General features: G+C 47.8%; 1 protein-coding gene across 1 annotated transcript; it reads right to left on the bottom strand.

Annotated features, from left to right (window-relative positions):
* Positions 1-13,960: 13,960 nt before the first annotated feature.
* Positions 13,961-14,284, bottom strand: LOC116970097 (gastrula zinc finger protein XlCGF67.1-like). The gene has a single exon (XM_033016825.1). It carries the CDS (start codon positions 14,282-14,284, stop codon positions 13,961-13,963), a length of 324 nt encoding a protein of 107 aa, XP_032872716.1.
* Between the last annotated feature and the right edge of the window lie 10,104 nt (positions 14,285-24,388).

The following is a 24,388-nucleotide window of genomic DNA, read 5'->3' as shown; positions in this document are numbered from 1 at the left end:
GGACAGTACAAAATAAAAAGAGAAGAAGTACAACGAAACAAAGATGAACGGGAAGCAGGAGGAATGGGTAATGTTTAAAGAGCAACAGAAGATAACCAAAAAGGCAAAATGGGGAGAAAAGATGAAGTACGAAGGCAAGCTAGCCAAGAATATAAAGGAGGGTAGTAAAAGCTTCTTTAGGGAAGTGAAGAGAAAGAAAAGTTACCAAAGTGTACCTTGAATTTGTTCAACATTCTTCGGAACAGAATTGCTTCTACCAGATCCTCTTTCATTGAAGCCCTTAAATCTGATTTAATTATTTTCAGTGCGGAGAACAGTCTTTCCATGTCGACCTGAGTGGGAGGTATGGCTGTTACTATCATAGCTGCAAATGTTACTATTTCAGGTTGTAGGGATGACGGGGAATTATAGACCAGTTAGTCTGACAGTGGTGGTGGGAAGATGCTGGAGTCAATTATTAAAGTAGTAATAACGGCAAATTTTGGATAGCAGAGGAAAACATTAGTTAACACCAAAGTTGGACCCTTGACTGAAAAAGGTGAATTTATTATGGGGAACAAGGAAATGTCAGATGAGTTGAATAGGTACTTTGGATCCATCTTCACTAAGCAGGACACCAACAATCTTCCTGATGTACTAGTGGGCAGAGGATCTGGTGTGTCAGGAACTGAAGGAAATCCACATTAGGCAGGAAATGGTGTTGGGTCGACTGATGTGACTGAAGGCTGATAAATCCCCAGGGCCTGATGGTCTGCATCCCAGGGTACTTAAGGAAGTGGCTCTAGAAATCGTGGACGCATTGGTGACCATTTTCCAATATTCTATAGATTCAGCATCCGTTCCCGTGGATTAGAGTATTGCAAATGTTATCCCACTTTTTAAGAAAGGCGGGAGAGAGAAAACAGAGAATTATAGACCAGTTATCCTGACATCGGTGGTGGGGAAGATGCTGTTCTATTTCCAAAGTCCTTGTGGCTTTACAATTAATTATTTGGTGGTTAAATGTAACTTGTTTCGCGTTGGTCTGTTGTTAATGGGGTTTCTTCCCCATAATTGACCCCCCAAAAAATATTAATTATTAAGGTGACAAGGAACCTTGAAATAGAAGTTGTTCCTGACTTTGGACCCGGGACCAAAGACATTTACAGATCCAGAGTGGAACCGGAGCAGATTCTCAGACACTGGTTTCCATCCCATGTTCCGAAGAAAAGGTAAAGTTTCCCGGTGAACCTATTCCCACTGAAGGTGTGGAGATGGGACTTGGTTTCCGCGCTGTAAAATGAGACTATCCCTGCCTCGTAAATGAGATAAACTCCCAGCCGCTCTGGGATGGGATCGGTGAGGAAACGGGTTTTCGGAGAGGAGTTCACACGAAACTCGTCACCAACTTGCTCCACGGACCAGAGCCCAGTCACCTGCCTCAGGTTGATGTCTCTCTCCCTGACTAGAGACTCAGCGGCGACTCCCACACACCAGCCCCAGTTCTCCATCACCTCCACCTCACAGTAATGTCTCCCCGAGGTGAATCCCTCCGGCCCCAGCACACAAGGTCAGATTGTAAACCTCTTCCCGTTGTCAGGGAGACTCCTCTCTGTCCCGGTCCACCTCACGCTCTTCCGATCCTCGGACACCTCGTGTTTCGAACACGCTGTTTCCAAGTCCAAGGTCACAGAGTCTGCGGATGAACGGAGAGAGACAGAGAACCTCAGTGGGTGGGAAGGGATGAAGGAATGTAGGAGACAGTGGCCACACACACACGCCCACACATACGCACACACACACACACACAAACACACACACACACACATCCACGCACATGCACACACACACACACACACATGCACACACACAGGCACATGCACACACGCACACACATATGCACACACGCACACACACACACACATATACACACACGCACACGCACACACACACACACACACAATTCACGTATTGTCGATGCATGCAAAACCACGTGGCAAAAGATAGAATTAATGCCGTAGAAGTTTCCCCAGATAACGGGAATCAATGGCCGGAGGACAATTAAGGTGAGAGAAGGAAGATTTAAATGGATCACAGGGGCAAGGTCTTCACATAAAGGTGTATGGAACGGCAGACTGAAGAACTGCCCAGCAGTCACCCATGCTTTTTCGCCAGAGATGCTGCCTGACCTGCCGAGTTAATCCAGTACTTTGTGTGTCTAACCGGTATATGGAATCAGCCATTGGATAAGACAGGTACAATAACACATTTTCAATTATATTTAGACAATAGACAACAGGTGCAGGAGTAGGCCATTCGGCCCTTCGAGCCATTCAACGTGATGATGGCTGATCCCCAATCAGTATCCCGTTCCTGCCTTATCCCCATATCCCCTGCCTGCGCTATCTTCAAGAGCCCTATCTAGCTCTCTCTTGAAAGTACCCAGAGAACCAGCCTCCACCGCCCTCTGTGGCAGAGAATTCCACAGACTTACAAGTCTGTACAGGGTACGTGGACAGGAACTCTCTTTGGACAGGGTACATGGACAGGAAAGGTTTAACAGGATATGGGGCCTAACCCGGGCAAATGGGACTGGCTTAGCATCAGTGAGTTCCTGTACTGCAATACTCCAGCACTCCACGACATTGAGGATCTGGGGGATTTGTCTGTGTGGCATTCTCAGTTTTATAACTTAGAGTAATGCTAACTGGGCAGATGATTATCACATGTACGTGGAGATTTGTGGGGTTGCTCTGCGTCTCTGTGCATTGTGAAATGTACGTAGCAGGTTGGTGGGTTAACAGTGCAGAGAGATGTAATTCTATGCCGAACAAATATTTGCTGAGCATACATGAGAAATTACACCTATTTTTGTTAAACACGGTTGCTGGAAACTGGGTGGAGATAATAAATGGTATGTATAGGAAGGAACTGCAGATGCTGGTTTAAACCGAAGATCGACAAAAAAAGTTGGAGTAACTCAGCAGGACAGGCAGCATCTCTCAGACTGAAGAATGGTTTTGACCCAAAATGTCCCATCCCATCTCTCCAGAGATACTGCCTCTCCTGCTGAGTAATTCCAGCTTCTAGTGTCTATAAATGGTGTATAAGTGTTATGTCCCGGGGATCCGTGACATGGTAGTGTTGTAATGTTAAGCATAAAACATAGTATTGTAGGAACTCAGCGTGTCAGGCAGCGTGTGAGGAGGGAATAGCCAGATGGCACTTTGGGTCTGGACACTTTTTCAGTTTGGATTCCAGGTTACAGTGGGAAGTAAGGGTGGACATCTCAATAGATAATAGGTGCAGGAGTAGGCCATGCGGCCCTTCGAGCCAGCACCACCATTCAATGTGATCATGGCTGATCATCCACAATCAGTACCCCTTTCCTGCCGTCACCCCATATCCCCTGACTCAGCAACCTTCAAAAGTCCTTTCTAGCTATTTCTTGAAAGTTTCCAGAGAACCGGCCTCCACCGCCCTCTGACGCAGAGAATTCCACAGATTCACAACTCTCTGGGGAAAAAATGTTTCCTTATCTCCATTCTAAATGGCTTACCTCTTATTCTTAAACTGTGGCCCCTGGTTCCGGACTTCCCCAACATCGGGAACATGTTTCCTGCCTCTAGCGTGTCCAAATCCTTAATAATCTTATATGTTTCAATAAGAAGCCCTCTCATCCTTCTAAATTGCAGAGTGTACTCGCGGCGGCTTTACCCGAAATCCTCCTTGAACACATCTGTGAGGGAACTTTTCAAGGAAGACAGGGCTGGGCATTTTACTGAATAGTGATACTTACTGAATTTGGTGCGTAGTCAATACTAATTAGTGCATGATGATAAGTACAAAGTACAGGCAGCATCTCTGGAACAAATGGATGAGTGAGGTTTCAGTTCGGGACCCTTCTTTAGACTCAGTGCTGCCCGACTCGCTGAGTTACTCCAGCACTTTGTGTATACCTTCGCTATAAACCAGCATCTGCAGTTCCTTTCTACACACTAATTATGGCCTACCAAGTCTTAATGCACTGCCTCCCTGTTGCGGTTTCACAATTACTGTGAGGCTCACAAAGGGCAGATCAGAGTCAACCAGCAACGAGACTATAGGCCTAAGGCTCCATGCTGGCCCGGGGAGGGAGAGGAAAGGATAAAGAGGAGGAGGGGGGGAGTGAGTCGCTGGAGACGTCGGACGCGTGGAGCAAGGGCCGGTAGGAGGGAGACCTGTAGTAATGCCTCCAACACCTTCAAGGTTGGCTGCAGGAAGTGCCCAGGGACCCTAAAGATGTCCGGGCAATGAGAGGGATGTCAGTTCACGGGCCAATCTGGTTGAAGGTGACAGAGGAAGGCACTACAGGAGCCTGGGATTTGCCTGGATTGGGAACTGCTCCAGTAAACAGCGCGTGCGGGCGGACCAGACTTTGGAAATGTCGCTAAAACATGGCGGCGGCTGCATGAGTAAATATGCAAAAATAATTTCACTGTACAGTTGCACATGTGACATATAAAGTACCATTGAGTGAGTGTAGGGCACAGATTTACATTGCTGGTAACATCAGTGCATTGTTATGATAATAACAGTTAACCCAATGGCATGAATATTTGACGGTACTGGGCCTGTACTCGCTGGAGTTTAGAGGGATAAGGGGGGACCTCATTAAAACTTCCCGAATAGTGAACGGCGTGGATAGAATGGATGTGGAAAGGATGTTTCCACGTGGGAGAGACTCAGAAGTCTCAGATTTAAAGGGTGTTTCTTTAGGAAGTAGATGAGGAGGAATTTATTTAGTTAAATCTGTGGACATTTTTACCACAGAAGGCACTCGAGGCCAAGTCAATGGACATTTTTTAAGGCAGAGATAGAGATCCTTGATTAGGATGGATGTCAGGGGTTATGGGGAAAAGGCAAAAGAATGGGGTTCGCAGGGAGAGATACTGTAGATCAGCCATGATTGAATGATGGAGTAGACCTGATGGGCCGAATGGCCTAATTCTGCTCCTATCCCCTACGACCTTACGACCGTCCCACCCCCACCTCCATCAATCTGGACAAAGCCTACTTCTGTAAACTCATCAGGGCAGCGAAGAGTTCCATTCCTCGCGGCTATCATTGCCGGTACATCCCCACATGGGACGAAGAGTGTGACGCATGCTACGACGCATTCCTGGACGCTGAACCTGGCGAAGCGGCTGCCTCCAAGGCTACGGAACTGACAATCCGCCTCGACAAGAAGCGCAGAGAGCGGTGGGAAGAGACAGTCCAAGGAATCGACTTCACACACTCCAGTAGGGTGGCATGGAAGACCTTCAATCGCATCACTGGTCGAAGTACCCGCCCAAAGCATTGCCCTGTCACGGCCAACTCCATCGCCCACCAGCTCCTGGCCAACGGCAACTTCAAAGACACGGACAAGAATCATACTCGTTCTGTCAAACAGGAAATCACTAATCTTTGGAAAGCTCCAGGCGTTGATGGGCTCCTGTCAGCAGCCTTTTCCTCTGCAGAACTCTCTCCTGTCATCACTCAATTGAAATGCGGAAAAGCCCAGGGTCAAATAGTCAAGCTGACCAACAACATCGAAGTCAGTTTGGAAAAGGTTGGCAAGTCGGGCTTCACACTGGTGGACCTCACCGCCGCCTACGATACAGTGTAGCACCAGGGCCTGATCTTGAAGCTCCTCCACACCATTCCTGACCGCCATTTCGTGCGGCTCCTTGCTAACATCCTGGCCAACTGCAGTTTTGTACTCAAGACCAGCGACAGACAATCTAGCCGACTGCAACGGCTAAGAATCGGAGTCCCCCAAGGCTCGGTACTGGCTCCCATGCTCTTCAATCACTTTATCAGCGACATGCCACTCACGACCTTGCGCCAGTATGTATACGGAGATGACCTGGCCCTACTGCATTCGGACAGGAGTTGGTCAAACGTGGAGGATGTGCTTTCAGTGGATATGGAACTTTTCGCGGGCTGCCTTAAGACATGGAGACTAAAACGGAGTGTGGCAAAAACCAGCACAACGGCCTTTCACCTGAACAACAAGGAATCTCAACGCCAGCTAACCGTCACCCTCAATGGGTCACCCCTACCCTATAACCCATTTCCTACATACCTCGGGTAACTAGATCGGCAGCTAACCTACAAGCAACGCCTTGAAGCTCTCCGTGCTAAAGTCTCGATGCGGAACAACCTCCTGCATTGCTTGGCTGGATCTTCATGGGGCGAGAGGACATCTACTCTCTGAACCAGTGCTCTTGCACTCATGTACAGCGCCGCTGAGTACACCGCCCCAGCACGATGCAGCAGCGCTCATACTAGCAAGTTAGACGCCATCCTCAACGACACCGTGCGGATCATCACCGGCTGCCTACGTCCTACTCCGGATCTTGTGCCGGTGCTCGCAGGTATCACACCCGCCAAGCTTCACAGAGAGTACTTCACCCACAGGCTGGTGTGCAAGGCCCCATCAGATGCTAAACATCCTTTGCACCACCTCGCCCAGGACTCACAGCAACTGGGACCTCAACGCCTGTCATCTCGTCGCCCCTTCTCCCGTCACGCAGCCACACTCTGTGGCTCCGGTTTCAACACACTAGGAGCTTGGAGAACCAGCTGGGATTAGACTTCCCGACCTCCTCAATTCACTGTTGCACCGAACACCACAGCCCCACCTGGCTCGGACCTGCCCCGCAAAGAGTGGGTCGCCCTGAACCGGCTCCGTACAGGGGTCGGCCGGTTCAACACCAACATGCATCGCTGGGATCTGCGTTCATACATTTCATATATCAACAATACAGTATTCATTTATACACCGGTGATCAGTGTTCAACTCATTAACAACTTTGATAAATACATTGGTGTCATTCCCATCTGTAGTGCATCTACAAACACCTCGCCAGGCACATGTAAACAAGCAAATGTGGTGTCGCAAAGTACGCCAAGACCAAGTAGTGTGACCTGGTCCGTGAAGTCTTCATTTTCGAGCAGTAAATAAGCGCTTGAAGAAATTCACTCGACCCTTCGCCTGCAAAACAGAAACAGAGGTCAATAGCTAACTAACATCAACCTAATACAGGTGGCAGAGTTTATGGGGAGATGGCAGGAGAATGGGGTTACAAAGGAGAGATAGATCAGCCATGATTCAATCAAGGAGTTGACTTGATCGGCCAAACTACCTAATTCTTATCCTATCACTTATGAACCTCAACTAATTAGTTCTTTCAGAATTAAACTAATTAGTAAAATACCAAGGTACAGATGTGAAGATTTGTATTTACTTATCATGTTATAAAGATCCGCATTATAATGTACGAATGGGTGGCAGCGGCTTCAATACAATGGTCCAAATGAATGCACGATTCTATGAGCAAACAAGCAATGTAGATTCCTTGGTGAACTATTGGACAGGAGGTCTAGATTCTAAACAATCCTCTATCACAGTCAATCAGAAAATGACAGTGCTTCCATGGTTAGTCTTGGATTCCTTGGTGATGGGTGATGTATCCATTCTTACACTATACAGCATGATGAAGGTGGGGAAAGATGAACCTTCATCAGCTGTTTTTTCCTGCTCTCTCTGTTCCTGGAAAGGTGTCTACATTTAAGAATTTATTTTGGTTAAGATGAGATAACCAAATGTATTGCATTGATTTTGAGATTTGGCTTACACCTTGGCCTGTATTCACTGAGCTCTTTCATACTGAAACAGAGAGATTAGAGATATGCTTTTGAAAACCGATTCGCGTGAGTGCGACATGAGAGTAACTCAAACACCTCATGTCTCCCAGGAGAGGAGGAGTTGCTGGGTGAGGGGAGGGGTTGTGTTGATGCCTGAATCACTCACTCCAAACCGATGTACTATGTATCCTATTTATTAGTTAGTAAGTACATAGAAGCAGGGTTTCCAGAGTTGCCCAGTTCACTGGGGTGGGGGTGTTAGGGGCAAGGTACAGTGTAAAACGTCAGGAAATTAGACGATAACTAGAAAACGATGCATTGATTGGCAATACACACCTTCCGTGCCACCACCACCTGTTCACTGGGGTCTATCTCCAAAGCCTCCTCACATTCCTCGTATGTTTCATTTTCAATGGTTTGCTCCCTGGGTGCTGGTCTGACAGAAAGAGGTCGATGTCTGGAAAGAAAACAGCAGTCTGAACGGTAACACCGTAATCAAAGAAATTTAATCGATACCAAGGGCTGGGAAGAACACACGGCTTTCAAGGAATCTTCTCCAAGGACTTTGAAGCAGCTGCTTTCTGCAGTCAGTGGATTCCTCTACAACCGGTTTGATGGAGCAGAACAGGAAAGACCATTTCTTGAATTGGAGGAAGCAAGGATATAGAAACTAGCAAAAATGCCAGGGGAAGAGGAGGAGAAATTATTTTTCCATCGGCAAACTATGACCTAGGTTATATTCCCTTCAAAAGTGGGAAAAAAGACTCAATGATAATAAAAACATTTTGTCAAAGAGGAAAGGGGGGAGCATTAAGTGGATAAATCGTGTAGTGCTAGTACAAGCAGAATTCTGTAATTCCACATGGTTCTTCAGATTCTATCAAGTAACAGTGGGGGCAGAAATGCTGCCTTACATCGCCTGAGAACCAGGTTCAATCCTGACTGTAGGTGCTGTTTGTGTGGAGTTTGCAACTTCTCCCTGTTACTGCGTAGGTTTTCTCCAGGTATTCTGGTTTCCTCCCACATCCCAAGGATTGGTTAAAATTGTAATTTGTCCCTAGTGTGTAGGATTGCACTAGTGTACGGGATGATTGCTGGTCGGCGCAGACTCAGTAGGACGAAGGGCCTGTTTCCACGCTGTATCTCTAAAGTCTAAAGTAACTAACGTGTGTCTTTTAACAGCCTTGGAAGAATAAGATGTCATGTGTGCATCCAAAGACTAATGACATCTTATTTTTCCAAGGTTGCTAAAAGTGATGGGTGATATGGATGTGCCATTCTATTACCATGTTGGCAAACAAGCACCTACATTCAACTCAGTGACTCAATTCAACTACAAGCAATGCTTCCTCTGCAGAACCTCTCCTTAGTTCATCATCTCAAATTAGTCAGTTTGTGAAACAGAGACAAATGGCATTTCTTTGGATTTGGATCCAACAGTTGTTTGAATAAAGTACATTTCAAAATTTACATTGTGCATTCTGCTGCTCCATTTGTAGTGGAAGGGTATGGAGCGACTCTAGTGTGTTTTACACCATTCCCTTTCATGAATTATGCAAACACTTGTGAACAGAATTGAGGTCCGTTATCAGACAATTTCCTCTGGAAATCCATAGGACGCAAACAGTCCTCGCAAATTGTCTATAGTTTTGCTGGATGTCGTTTTGTTCATTGGAAACATCTCAACCCACTTGGAGTGACTTTCAATCACAATGAACAATAGGGGCCAAGGAAAGAGCGTTCACGTCGCGGCCCTGTTTCAACCAATCTTTCCACCACCACGCACAAGAAGCACAAGAAGCGCAAGACAGACACCATTGTGTAGATGCCGAGAAGTGTGTCCAGCTCTGGCTGAACAACTTCTAATCGTGTGTGTGGACTCGATAAGAAGAAGACAATGAAGAAGGGTTTCGGCCCGAAACGTCGCCTATTTCCTTCGCTCCATAGATGCTGCTGCACCCGCTGAGTTTCCCCAGCAATTTTGTGTACCGACAATGAACAATTGTTGTCCATCTAACTCTGCACCAGGTCACCATAGATAGCTTCTAGCTAGACTCTTTGTTAGACACATTCCCAAATGCTGATCAGGAGGATCTCCGAGTAATTATACTCCGTATCTTTCAGGGATTACAACTCTCGCTTCCCACATGACACACCCTTGGTCAACTAAGAGTTCATTCTTACGTACAAAAAAACGGTTTCAGTTCTGCCTCTGAATCCGGCAATTTGTTTGGCCATCCATTTGTAACATATTCCTGCACTCTTGACAAAAGTCTGTCAGTGCGAGTAGCCTTCCCAATGTCCCCTGAAGTGATCGGTAACTCATCTACATGAGAGAAATAAAACACCTTCTCTCTTTGGGGTAACCTCTGATTCTAAAGGTAATCTAGATATGGTGTCAGCATTGCTGATACTGGTATGCAGTCAATATCAATGACCATCTTTGCATTATGTCTGCTGCCAGAGTTGGTATGTGTGCTTTTGGATTTAGGATCACTTTCAACGGCTGGTGATCTGTCTCGATTACAAACCTTCTACCATACATACAATAAACTGAGTGACGCCTGTGTCGTGGCCATTTGGACAAAAAGGTAAGTGTTCTACCTTTGCAATTACCAATGTAAATATCGGGGGGGAAATAAATCCTTTCGCATTGAAAAGTTATAAGGAAGTTTGGTTCATTTTACTTACATCAGGTAATAGATGGAATAAACTATGGGTTAAAACAGTGTTCACTTTCATTACTAAATAGCCCAAAGAGTTGTACAGCACAGAAACATGCCCTTTTGCATCTAATGTGTATGTGCCGACTATCATGCCATCTATATTAACACCACTTTCCTGTGTTAAATAAACCTCCTAGTCTTTCAGTGAAACTTGCGTATTCATAAAAACTCACTCTAAAGTATGTAATTGGAAATTTAACTACATGTTTAATGCACAGCAAAATGTTATAAAATGATTAGAGTACTGAATTAACTAAAGAATTTAATGAAAGTATATTTTATTTGGGGTTTATAACAATTTTGGAAAATGAGCAGTAGCTTTAACTGTATTCTACTAATCATTTTAGTACATTACTAGGGCATTCATTTCATCAGGTCCCACATGACCTGAGTGATCTCCTGGACAAGTGTCGATCGCCTGGATTGGGGTCGGAGAGGAATTTCCCGGATTTTTTTCCCGAATTGGACCTGGGTTTTTATCCGGTTTTTTGCCTCCCCCAGGAGATCACGCGGTTCTTGGGGTGGAGAGGGGTGATAGCGGTATAAAGGGGAGGGTAGTGTCTTGTGTTCTGTGTCTTGTGTCTACTGTTTGTGGGTAAGTGTGTCTGTTTAGTGTTCAGCCATGAGCGAATGGCGGTGCGGGCTCGACGGACCTGGTGGTCTACTCTCGCACCTACTTTCTATGATTCTATGATTCTAAGGTAGGTGAGTGCAGAAGATTTGGGCACATGCAATGCAAGATAGGTTAGCCAGTTGGATCTAAATAGGAGGCAGTGAAGGAAGGATGTTTATCTGATGGGAAATATGTGATTATTATGGTACCACAGGGATCACAGCTGAGAATTCCGTTGTTTGGTGATAACAGCTTGGATCACAATGTAGGATATAAGCTTGCAGATGATATGCAAATTGGTGGTTTATGGAGAGCGAAGAGATCTGTCCAAGGTTACGGCAAAATATAGATGAGATGGAAAGTTGGCCGGAGCACAGGCAGATAGAATTTGGGAAGTAAAAATGGTTGTAGGACAGGTCAGGGCACTGATGAATGTTGATGAATAGAGACTTAGAGGTACAAGTCCAAAGTTCTCAAAATTTAGCAGGGAACAGACTGGTGAAGAAAGCATATGGCATGTTTGCCGTCGTAGGTGTGGGTATAGAATATAATAGCTGGGATGTTTTATTGCAACTTTACAAAACACGAGTTAGGCCACACTTGAAGGGGTTGTGTGCAGTTCCTGTCAGCACACTATGTATGAACTGCAGAGGCTGGTTTACAAAAACAGACACAAAGCGCTGGAGTAACGCAGCACCTCCGGTAACATGGAAAGGGGGCGTTTCAGGTTGGACCTCTTTTACAGTCTGATCAGCGATAGATTTGGAGAAAATTGAGAGGAAATTCACAAGGATGTTGTCTGGATTGGAGAACTTTAGTTATGGGGAGAAACTGGATGGATAGGGCTCTTTTTCCCTGGAGTGAGGAAGTTAAGGAGTGACTGATGGAAGTATGTAAGATTATGTGAGGCAGGGTAGAGAGCCAAAATCTTTTTTCCATGGTAGAGTTACAAAACAAGAGAACATATGTATAAGGTAAGAAGACGGAGTTGTAAAGGCGATCTGAGGGAAAGTTTATTTCTCTCCCCCGAGAGGGCTTTGCATCTGGAACTCTGCCAGAGGAGGCAGAATCAAATGCAATCACAACATTTTTAAAGTAATTTTAGACAAACATGTAATAGGCAAAGCATAGAAGGAGACATATATAATGCAGGCAAATGAGATAAGTGTAGATGGGAAACAAGAATCAGCATGGACGTGGTGAGATGAAAGGCCCATTCCTGTGCTGCACAACTCACATTCTAATTACATCATCAAGGCAAAATATTTTGAACCATCTGTTATCATCATAAACTAATTACGGAAACAATTCAGCATTGCTGTAAGTAATTATAAGCAGCCATGAGAGGCTTAAGGGTGTAAAAGAACCAAGGACTAAAGCGACTCACAAATATAAGAAAGCTTGTCGCAGCTAACAAGCAACATTTGTTCTGAACAAATGGATGGAACAAGGGGAGAAAATTCAGCCCAAACAAATTTTCAGGGTACAGAATTCCAGAGATTCACCGCCCTTCGCAATGGGAAATTCCTACACATCTCAGTGTCCCTTTATCTTGTATCTAGGGTTCCAACCCAAAACATCCCCTATTCCTTTTCCCAGAGATGCTGCTCTGACCCGCTGAGTTACTCCAGTATTTTGTTTCTATCCACATGTTCAAGACTCAGGCACAAATGGAAACATGTCAACATCTTCGCAGTCAGGCTCCATTGAGATGTTTAGAATTTTGAATAAGGTCACCCCTAATTCCTCCAAACACCAAAGAACACATTCAACTCCCTTACTGCTTACAATCGGACAACACTCTCGTTGGTCGAATCAGCCTCGCATTGTGCGAAATGTTTAATTAGCATTTACATATTTTAATTAGAACTATATAAGTATCAGATCAAAATTAAGATGTCCAATGAAATACAGAAATATTTTAATTGTGGAGAAGTGGATTGTATTATGAAATATTTATGCAAGAAATCATCCAAATTTTTAATTTTATCAGATTATGGATAGCAGATGTAACCAATTTGAAAATCCAGGAAATTTCATCCATTCAAGAAGATTTCCCTGGATTGTTGCGGAGAAGGCTGCAAAGCAGCATAGTTTGTATCCGTATTCAAAACCCTGGGACAACTTCATGATTTCCAAAGTCAAGTCCAAAATCCAAAGTTCCCATGTTCATAATGTAATAACTAAAAACATTTAAACATTACAACAACCTCAAAATCTGAGGTATTCATATCAGCACAACTATCTTCATAAAAATTATGTCTCTACAATTAATCTACCTTGGGGAAACCACTCGGAAGAAATGTGTCCACCTAAACAACGCCTGTCTATCCACTTGGCGGTGTGTCAGCAGGCTGGAGGAGCGGACAAAGGCCTTGCCACAGAGTGGGCAGGTGAAGGAGCACTGGCCGGTGTGGACTCGCCGGTGCTGCCACAGGCTGGACATGTGGGTGAAACCCTTGCCATTCAGCGCACACAAAGGGTCTCTCTCCGGTGTGTATCCGCTGGTGCTCCCACATCCCCCGTGCTCTCTTGTCACAGTGGGAGCAGCTGCTGGACGGCGTGAGCCCACCGGTGCTGCCGCAACCCCCGCGAGCTGTCAAACTCCTCACCGCAGTATGGGCAGTCGTAAGGCTGGTCACTGGTGTGCACACGCTGATGAGACTGGGCTTGGGAGGCCAAGGCAAAGTACTCTCCACACACCGGGCTGGGGACGGGATGGTCGCTGGCGTGCACCCGCTGGTGGGACAGCAGCTTGGAGGAGCTGGTGAAGCCCTTGCCGCACGGCGCAGGTGTAGGTGCGCTCGCCAGTGTGGGTGCGCTGGTGGGACAGCAGATTGCTTGACTGGGTGAAGCCCTTGCCGCACTGGACGCAGGTGTAGGAATGCTCGCCGGTGTGGGTGCGCTGGTGGGACAGCAGGTTGTCAAAAGGGGTGAAGCCTTTGACGCAGTCGCTGCAGTTGTAGGGTCACTCGCTGGCCTGCAAGCGCCTGTGCATCTTCAGGTGATTGGATGACCGCTCGCTACTGTGCACCCGCCGGTGCTTCTTCAGGTGATTCGCCATCTTGAAGCTCTTGCTGCAGTCGGAGCAGGTGAATGACCTCTCGCCGGAATGCACGCAGTTGTGCCGCAGCAGGTGGCTGGAGCTGGTGAAGCTCTTGCCGCTGTCGGAGCTGTGGAAGGGGCGTTCTCCCGTGTGCAACCGCCGGTGGGTCACCAGCCGGCTCAGCTTCTGCCAGGCTTTGCTACACTCACCACACTCATAGCGCTTCTCCTTGTTGTGCTCCGTCATGTGGTCCTCAATCGAAGCTCAGCCACTCAAAGCTCAGCCCGCACACCGAGCAGTTGGGGGGGAGGGGGGCTCACTGACACCCTGGCCGCCCTCAATTGCCACTCACGTCCCTGTCTCTCCGTCCACAGGAACGGTTCCTAAACACTACAGGAGGGGAACACAGAGGGCCAACAAGCTGGCAAACAGCACATTACTATCATATATTGGGTACGTTTATGGTGGAGGAAACCGTTATATAATTCTGTGCGGCACAGTGGCGCAGCGGTACGGTTGCTGCCTCACCGCCAGAGACCCGGGGTCGATCCTACCTACGGGTGCGGAATTTGTACGTTCTCCCCTTGACCTGCGTGGGTTTTTTACGACGGGTGCTCTGGTTTGCTCCAACATTTCAAAGAAGTTCAGGGTTTTAGAATAATCGGCCTCCGCAAAATTGTTAAATTGTCGTTGCTGTGGACGGTGAGACGGGGTCGTGTGCGGCAATTGTGGCCGGCCCGGGGAGTGTCCCCCCCCCCCCCCCCCCATCTGCTCGGTGTGCGGGCTGAGCTTTGAGGGGCTGAGCTTCGATGGAGGACCACATGACGGGGCACAACAAGGAGAAGCGCTATGAATGCGACGTGTGTGGCAAGGCCTGGCAGTACCCAAGCCAGCTGGAGATCCACCGGCGGGTGCACACGGGAGAACGCCCATTCGACTGCTCGGAATGCGGCAAGAGCTTCACCCGCTCCAGCAACCTGCTGCAGCACAACCGCGTGCCAAGAGGCCCTTCATCTGCTCCACCTGCAGAAGAGATTTGCCCGGTTGTCAGGGCTGCGGGAGCACCGACGGGTGCACAGCAGTATGCGGCCCTTCACCTGCTCCGACGGCAGCAAAGGCTTCAAGTCATCGCCAGTGCTGAAGCAGCGCAGGCACGTACACACCAGGGAGCACCACTACACCTGTAACGACAGCGGCAAAGGCTTCACCCAGTCCAGGAACCTGCTGTTGCACCAGCACATCCACACCAGCGAGCGTCCCTGCACCTGCGCCCAGTGTGGTAAGAGCTTCACCCGCTCCAACTATCTGCTGTCCCACCAGCGGGTGCACGCCGGCGACCGTCCGTTCCCCAGCCCTGTGTGTGGAGAGCGCTTTGACATGGCCTCCCACGCCCTGTCTCACCAGCCCATGCACACCAGCGACCAGCCCTACGAATGCCCGTACTGCGGTGAGGAGATTGACAGTTTGTGGGGGTTGCGGAAGCAACGGCGGACCCACGCCAGCGAGCAGCTGCTCCCACTGTGACAACAGAGCATGGGGGCTGCGGGAGCACCAGCGGTTACACACCGGAGAGAGACCCTTTGTGTGCACTGAGTGTGGCAAGGGTTTCACCCACATGTCCAGCCTGTGGCAGCACCGGCGTACCGACGGCAGTGAGCGTCCCTTCTCCTGCCCATCCTGTGGTAGGTGCTTCACCTGCCTTGACCACCTGCTGGAGCATCGACAAGTCCACACCGGCCAGTGCCCCTCCACCTGCCCGCTCTGTGGCAAGGACTTTGCCCGCTCCTCCAGCCTGCTGGCACACTGCGACGTGGATAGATAGGCGCTGTTTAAGTAAACACAAAATGCTGGAAGGGATGGGTAACGTTTCGGATCGTTTCTTCAGTCACCCATTCCCTCTCTCCAAAGATGCTGCCTGTCCCACTGAGTTACTCCAGCACTTTGTGTCCTTTTGTAAACCAGCACCTGCAGTTCCTTGTTTTTAAACCATTCTGGACCTGCACCATCCCCAAAGCCTCCACATCAGTCCTGTAATGAAATGGCCGGAACTTTATGCAAATACTACCTGACCAATGTCCCTTAAAGCTGCACATATACATTCCTCTCTCTCCCCTCTCCATCCACCCCCCCCCCCCACTCGCGCATAAATTCTCTCCACTCCACCCTCTCGTGCCCCCTCCTCTCGCACACCCCCTCTCTCGCTGCCTGTCTCTCACACTCCCTCTCTTGCTCCCTATCTCTCTCACACACTCCCTCTCCCTCTCCCCACTCCCACTCCCCTCTCCCTCCCCACTCCCTATTTTACAGGTGCACAGTAGAGAGCATGCTGACCGGTTGCATCGTGGCTTGGTTCGGCAATTTGAGCGCCCTGGAGAGGAAAAGACTACAAAAATAGTAAACACTGCCCAGTCCATCATCGGCTCGGACCTTCCTTCCATCGAGGGGATTTATCGCAGTCGCTGCCTCAAAAAGGCTGGCAGTATCATCAAAGACCCACACCATCCTGGCCACACACTCATTTCCCTGCTACCTTCAGATAGAAGGTACAGGAACCTGAAGACTGCAACAACCAGGTTCAGGAATAGCTACTTCCCCAGAGCCATCAGGCTATTAAACCTGGCTCGGACAAAACTTTGAATATTATGAACCCATTTTCTGTTATTTGCACTTCGTCAGTTTATTTATTCATGTGTGTATATATTTATATTATGGTATATGGACACACTTATCTGTTTTGTAGTGAATGCCTACTATGTTCTGTGTGCTTAAGCAAAGCAAGAATGTCATTGTCCTGTACAGGGACACATGACAATAAACTCACTTTAACTTGAATTTGAACTTGAACTCTCTCGCTCCCTTCTCTCTCTTACACCCCCTCTCTCGCTCCCTCTCTCACACACCCATACTCCCTCTCTCACACACACACACACAACACTCCCCCTCTCTCTCACACACACAAACACTCTCACACACACACAACACTCCCCCTCTCTCTCACACACACACACAGTCCCTGTCTCTCACACACGCAACACTCCCCCTCTTTCTCTCTCTCCCTCTCTTTCTCTCAACGCACACACACCGTCCCTCTCTCTCTCACACACAACACTCCCCCTTTCTCTCTCTCCCTCTCTCTCTCACACACACACTCCCTCTCTTTCACACACGCATTCTCTCACACACGCACTCTCTCCTACACACACACGCTCTCTCTCACACACACACTCTCACGCACACACTCTGAACACCTCCACTCGGTTCGCAATAACCAACCTGATCTCCCGGTGGCTCAGCACCTCAACTCCTCCATGGCCAGAGTGAGGCTCACCGTAAATTGGAGGAGCAGCACCTCATATATCGCTTAGGCAGTTTGCACCCCAGCGGTATGAACATTGACTTAAACATAGAAACATAGAAAGTAGATGCAGGAGGAGGCCATTCAGCCCTTCGAGACAGCACTGCCATTCATTGTGATCATGGCTGATCGTCCTCTATCAATAATTTGTGTCTGCCTTCTCCCCGTATACCTTGACTCCACTAGCCCCTAGAGATCTATCTAACTCTAACTTAAATCCATCCAGTGATTTGGCCTCCACTTCCCTCTGTGGCAGGGAATTCCACAAATCCACAACTCTCTGGGTGAAAAAGTTTTTTCACACCTCAGTCTCAAAAGGCCTCCCCTTTATTCTAAGACTGTGGCCCCTGGTTCTGGACTCGCTCAACATAGGGAACATTTTTCCTGCATCTAGCTTGGCCAGTCCTTTTATAATTGTATATGTTTCTATAAGAAACCCCCTCATCCTTCTAAACTCCAATGAATACAAGCCCAGTCTCTTCAATCTTTCCTCATATGACAGTTCCGCTATCCCTGGGATCAACCTCGTTCTCTAATTTCAGGTAGTCCCTACTTACCCCTCCCGTTCTCCGCTCTCCCTCAGCCCACTGGTTCCACCTCTTCCTTTCTTCTTCCCCTCTCCCCCACCCTCACATCGGTCTGAAGAAGGGGTTTGATCTGAAACGTTGCCTATTTCCTTCGCTCCATAGATGCTGCCTCACTCGCTGAGTTTCTCCAGCATTTTTGTCTCCCTTCAATTTTCCAGCATCTGCAGTTCCTTCTTAGGCATTTTTAATTGTTTTTTTAAAGAACGTTTTGACGCATTTGTGCCTTACGTAACAAATAAAGCAAGTTTATCCTGACCTCACTGTGAAATAATTTAATTTGGTCCATAAATTAAAAATGGAGATTTGCTGAAAAACAGAAAGCAGTCAAATTTAAAAGAGAATTTTCCCAGCAGAATAAAGTCTGGGAAAATCTTAGAAGCTTGGTTTATACTAATCACTGAAACAATGTATTAACAATGTATTAACTTAGAGATGTATTGTTCTGGGCACAGCACCATATTAAAGATATCTGTCTGAACTGCCTATCCCAGCAAAGGACAAGGTAGTGGCTTTCATCCAAGTCTTACAAGCTTGTTTCAGTTCACACACGGATGCCCATTCTGGAACCAAGATGGAAGTCATTTGAAAACAAACTGGAGTTGGTTGTCCTTCCGGAATGGGCAGCTGTACTGAAGCTGTACCAAGATTTGAGAATAAGGCTGACATTGCAAATATATGGGTCCAGTCTCCCTTGTTTCCCGTAGACTACGGATCTTTCACTCAGCTTTAGAAGGTGTGTTTTATTGATAAGAAAATGTATAATTACTGTAACTTTCATTTGTACTTTGAGTGGAGCTCGAGAAGCACTGCGCAACGCGTGTGCTCTTTGTAGATCTCGCCACCCGTCTGGCAAATTGATTAAAAGATTGCTTTGGTTTACCTTTAACAATTTTGTTGCTGTCTGCTTTCTTTAAGAAACGAACTTTGACAACTGTGCTCTTTGGAATTCTTCAGAATTCATGTTGTGCTATCAATAATGAAAGAAAATGCCAACCATCTCCAGAAATGATAAGAAATTATTCTCGCCTCCATGCATACCTGTAGCCGAATGGCAGTCGAACACCTCCCCACTACTTCAAAGATAGTTCCTGCACTTGGCAATATTGTTTGGTGTTTGGTGTCTGAAACACAGCGGTTGGGCTACAGACAGCCCTGCACCCGGGTGAATCACCCCATGTGGGGGTCGGGGGGTTAATCACCCCATGTGTGGGTCTGGGGGGGGTGAATCACCCCGGTGTGTGGATCGGGGGGGGGGGGATGAATCACCCCGATGTGTGGGTCGTGGTAGGGGGGGCCATGGTGCCGGTGCAGCGCGGTCAGTGACTCTGGGTGTGTGGAGGGACCAGACTGTCCCCAACTCTGCATCAGCTGGCCGTGTTTATGGCCCCGTGTGTCCGCTGACCGGAGCCGCGGCACCGCTCCACCCGGCCCCGTGTGTGTGTGCGCTGCCGACCCACGGCCCGTGACAGTGCGGTGGGAGCCAGCTTGGGGGAGTAAGGGATGGGAGCCCCTATCCCACTTAGGAAACCTGAACGGAAACCGCTGGTGACCTTGTGCCCCACCCAAGGTTTGCGTGAAGTTCGCAGAGACTTAGGTCACTCTCCCTAATGGTCGAAAGTGGTTTCCGCGCAGTCGAGGCTTCTTCTATGTTCCTGCGATTATTTCAACAAATTCAAAACCGGCCTCGACTAAAAATAGGTTGCCATTTGGTCGAAGCCAGTGGAGTGGGGTCGCTATGTACTTACAGGCATTCGAATGAAATCTCCTTCGCTGACCGGCCATTTTGATTGGCTCATTGGAGTTTTCAGCAAACATTATGTAGGATCTTTGGTTTTCAGGACCTAGAAGTTCCGCCGTAGGTCAAATGCCCGCTAACATAATTGAACTTCTTAAAACTGTCTCCAGTCCTTCTCCCTCCTTCTCTCCCCCTTCCGTCTCCCCTTCTCTCCCCCTTCCCTCTCCCCCTTCTCTCCATATTCCCCCCTCGTAGTAAAAGAAGTACTGAAACTTTTGAAAAATATAAAAGTGGATAAGTCTCCAGGTCCTGACAGGATATTCCCTAGGACATTGAGGGAAGTTAGTGTAGAAATAGCCGGGGCTATGACAGAAATATTTCAAATGTCATTAGAAACGGGAATAGTCCCCGAGGATTGGCGTACTGCGCATGTTGTTCCATTGTTTAAAAAGGGTTCTAAGAGTAAACCTAGCAATTATAGACCTGTTAGTTTGACTTCAGTGGTGGGCAAATTAATGGAAAAGATACTTAGAGATAATATATATAAGCATCTGGATAAACAGGGTCTGATTAGGAACAGTCAACATGAATTTGTGCCTGGAAGGTCATGTTTGACTAATCTTCTTGAATTTTTTGAAGAGGTTACTAGGGAAATTGACGAGGGTAAAGCAGTGGATGTTGTCTATATGGACTTTAGTAAGGCATTTGACAAGGTTCCTCATGGAAGGTTGGTTAAGAAGGTTAAACTGTTGGGTATAAATGCAGGAATAGCAAGATGGATTCAGCAGTGGCTGAATGGGAGAAGCCAGAGGGTAATGGTGGATGGCTGTTTGTCGGGTTGGAGGCAGGTGACTAGTGGGGTGCCTCAGGGATCTGTGTTGGGTCCTTTGTTGTTTGTCATGTACATCAATGATCTGGATGAAGGGGTGGTAAATTGGATTAGTAAGTATGCAGATGATACCAAGATAGGGGGTGTTGTGGATAATGAAGAGGATTTGCAAAGTCTACAGAGTGATTTAGGCCATTTGGAAAAATGGGCTGAAAGATGGCAGATGGAGTTTAATGCTGATAAATGTGAGGTGTTACACCTTGGCAGGACAAATCAAAATAGGACGTACATGATAAATGGTAGGGAATTGAAGAATACAGTTGAACAGAGGGATCTGGGAATGACCGTGCATAGTTCCTTGAAGGTGGAATCTCATATAGATAGGGTGGTAAAGAAAGCTTTTGGTATGCTAGCCTTTATAAATCAGAGCATTGAGTATAGAAGCTGGGATGTAATGTTAAAATTGTACAAGGCATTGGTGAGACCAAATCTGGAGTATGGTGTACAATTTTGGTCGCCCAATTATAGGAAGGATGTCAACAAAATAGAGAGAGTAGAGAGGAGATTTACTAGAATGTTGCCTGGGTTTCAACAACTAAGTTACAGAGATAGGTTAAATAAGTTAGGTCTTTATTCTCTGGAGCGCAGAAGGTTAAGGGGGGACTTGATAGAGGTCTTTAAAATGATGAGAGGGATAGACAGAGTTGATGTGATCAAGCTTTTCCCTTTGAGAATAGGGAAGATTCAAACAAGAGGACATGACTTCAGAATTAAGGGACAGAAGTTTAGGGGTAACATGAGGGGGAACTTCTTTACTCAGAGAGTGGTAGCGGTGTGGAATGAGCTTCCAGTGGAAGTGGTGGCGGCAGGTTCGTTGGTATCATTTAAGAATAAATTGGATAGGCATATGGATGAGAAGGGAATGGAGGGTTATGGTATGAGTGCAGGCAGGTGGGACTAAGTGAAATAAATTGTTCGGCGCGGACTTGTAGGGCCGAGATGGCCTGTTTCCGTGCTGTAATTGTTATATGGTTATATGGTCTCTCCCCACTTCCACCCCCTTATCGCCCCTTCTCCCTCCCCTTCTCTTCCCCTTCTCTCCCAGCTTTCCCCTTCCCTCCCGCGCTCTCTAAAGGACTTACCGTGCTCTGCGGCAGCCATTTACCTGCCTCTTCATCGCGCAGACAACGCTCCTCCGCTGTCCTTGGCCCCCACCTTCGCGATGTGTGTGTGTGTGTGTGTGTGTGTGTGTGTGTGTGTGTGTGCGGTCGGTAGCAAAGCTGCTGTAGGATCTTTGGTCAGTAGATGCAGCTCACGCTTCGGTCGAGGCTTTCCCGACGCATGGAAACCTTGGGTGGGGCGCAAGGACACCAGAGGTTTCCGTTCAGGGTTCATAAGTGGGACAGGGGAGGGATGGGACGTGGCCTGCTTGGAGGAGTAAGGGGAATGGGAGGTAGCCAGCTTGGAGGATTAATGAATGGAGGGATACTCACATAGGGGGGTACCGGATGGGATGTAGCCAGGTTGGGGGATAAGGTATGGAGGTGGACAGTCTGGGGGTAATGAGAGATGGGAGATCGCCAGCTTGGGGAGTAAGGAATGGGAGGCAGGCAGCTTGGGGGAGTAAGGAATGGGGGTAGGCAGCTTGGGGGAGTAAGGAATGGGGGTAGGCAGCTTGGGGGCGTAAGGAATAGGGGTAGGCAGCTTGGGGGAGTAAGGGAGGGGGGTAGGCAGCTTGGGGGAGTAAGGGGAATGGGGGGTAGGCAGCTTGGGGGAGTAAGGGGAATGGGGGGTAGGCAGCTTGGGGGAGTAAGGGGAATGAAAGGGGGTAGCCAGCTTGGTGGAGTAAGTTTGTTGTTCTGCACATCGATCAGGAGGCGATGAAATCGCTCGTTCACATGCAGCCGCCAGAGCAAACAGTGTACATACAGTGATGACAAACGCAATGAATGCAATATCCAGTGCAGAACAGTGCAAGATTGTGTTGCAGAAAGCCCGAGGAAGCACGGACGAGGGGCCGAAGGGCCTGTCTCCGGGCAGAGCGACCAGCGTCCGTGTGGAGTTTACTCGATTTCCCCTCCATGGTGGACCGGATGCGGGTCGGGGGAGGGGAGGCGAGCTCAGCCTTCCTCCCGCGCATCCTAGCCCCGACGGGCCGAGTGCCGCCGCCTTCCTCCCCGGAAAACAACGGGGGGAAAAACACAGAATAAACCTCTTCCAACCCACCGAATCCCTCAGGGAATGCCCCTGCACCTGCCTTTGGAATCAAGCCGTCACAATTGTGCACGAACAGTCCGCATTATCCTTGTTTTAATATATACTAGACCAAGTAGGACACGTTGTGTCCCATCCCCTCAACACGCGGTTGTGGCGTCACACACACAGACAGACAGGGGGGTGAGAGACAAGGGGGGAGAGAGGAAGGAAAGAAGTGGAGGGGGAGAGAGTAGAGGTAGCGGGGAGGGGGAGAGAAAGGAGGGGGAGAGAGTAAAGGTAGCGGGGCGGGGGGTAGAGAGGAGGGGGGTGAGAGAGGAGGGGAGAGAGAGGAGGTGGAGAGGAGAGGTAGCGGGGAGGGTGAGATAGGAGGGGTGAGAGAGGAGGTGGGAGAGGATGGGCTTGGGAGAGGAGGAGGGGGAAATAGGAGGGGAGATAGAGTAGGGGGAGAGAGGAGGCGGGAGAGGATGGGCTTGGGAGAGGAGGAGGGGAAGAGCGGGGCAGCGGGTGTCAACCAAACGACTGCGAGTTGGGCGGGGGGAGGTGTGACGTCACTCGCAGTGCGTGGAACGCAGCGCAGGTCATGCGCGGAAGACCCATTGTGACGTCATCAGCAAGACCATCTCGTTTATTTTCGGATGTGTGAACATTTTCATAAATAACTCTAGAAATAAAGCATGAATTTTTCAGATAAGCTGTTTTGGACTCCAGGAGGAAAATCTCTAACGGAATATGTAAAAATGTTACCGTTAGTGTGTCGTTTTTTCGAGAAAATGTGAGTACACACAAACATCACACACAAATAAATACACATCAATATTAGAATTTTATTATAGAAATATAGATGAAGGCTTATCAAGTTTAAGTTTGAATTTATTGTCACATGCACCAATTAAGGTACAGTGATATTTGAATTACCGTACAGCAATACTAAGTAAAAAGCAACAAGACACACAGCCACATAAAATAAAATCAAACATAAACAGCCGCCACAGCGGAATCCACATTCCTCACTGTGATGGAAGGTAATAAAGTTCAATCATCTTCCCATTTTTGTTCACCCGTGGCCGGGGCTGTTGAACCCTCCGCAGTCGCCGCTCGCTGCCAACACACTACATAAAAGTCCCTTTAAACTTCCATGATGCAAAGACATCCTCATGAAGAAGGCCTAGCCTTGGACAGCTATCCAGCCAGAAGACACGAAAGCATTGCGGGAGTTTGCGATATGTCTTAGAAGTATGAAAGAAATGACTACCCTCTTAGACCACATGCAAGAAATGCATGTTGTTAGCAATATGAAAATGATCGCTCTAAAACTGCCCTATAGACTTAGAGAAAAGATAAAGCTGGTCTGTTAGAGGAAAATAATAATGGAGAGGCCATGCTTCCTGATCTGGGGAACTTCATAGAAAAGGAAGTACGGTTCATGTCAAATTTACGCTATGGGAATATTCAAGATCCTAAACCAATCGCAACTGTCAAAGGTTCTACCTTTACTAAAACAAAAGGAAGATCAGGACCTAAGGGAAGTAGTTTTGTTTCCGCTCTAAATACCTGCAGAAACGAAACGCCAAAAGGAAGAAGATACATCTACTGTTAAGCCAAGATGGTTCTGCTTGTCATCCAGCGA

The sequence above is a fragment of the Amblyraja radiata genome, unplaced genomic scaffold, assembly GCF_010909765.2.
Source record: "Amblyraja radiata isolate CabotCenter1 unplaced genomic scaffold, sAmbRad1.1.pri scaffold_525_ctg1, whole genome shotgun sequence".
NCBI classification, from domain to species: Eukaryota; Metazoa; Chordata; class Chondrichthyes; order Rajiformes; family Rajidae; genus Amblyraja; species Amblyraja radiata.
This window is presented reverse-complemented; position numbering and strand designations above follow the sequence as displayed.

What these genes read in the sequence shown, in the direction of transcription:
- LOC116970097 (XM_033016825.1), bottom strand. Translation starts at nt 14,284, where the DNA reads ATGACGGAGCACAACAAGGAGAAGCGCTATGAGTGTGGTGAGTGTAGC.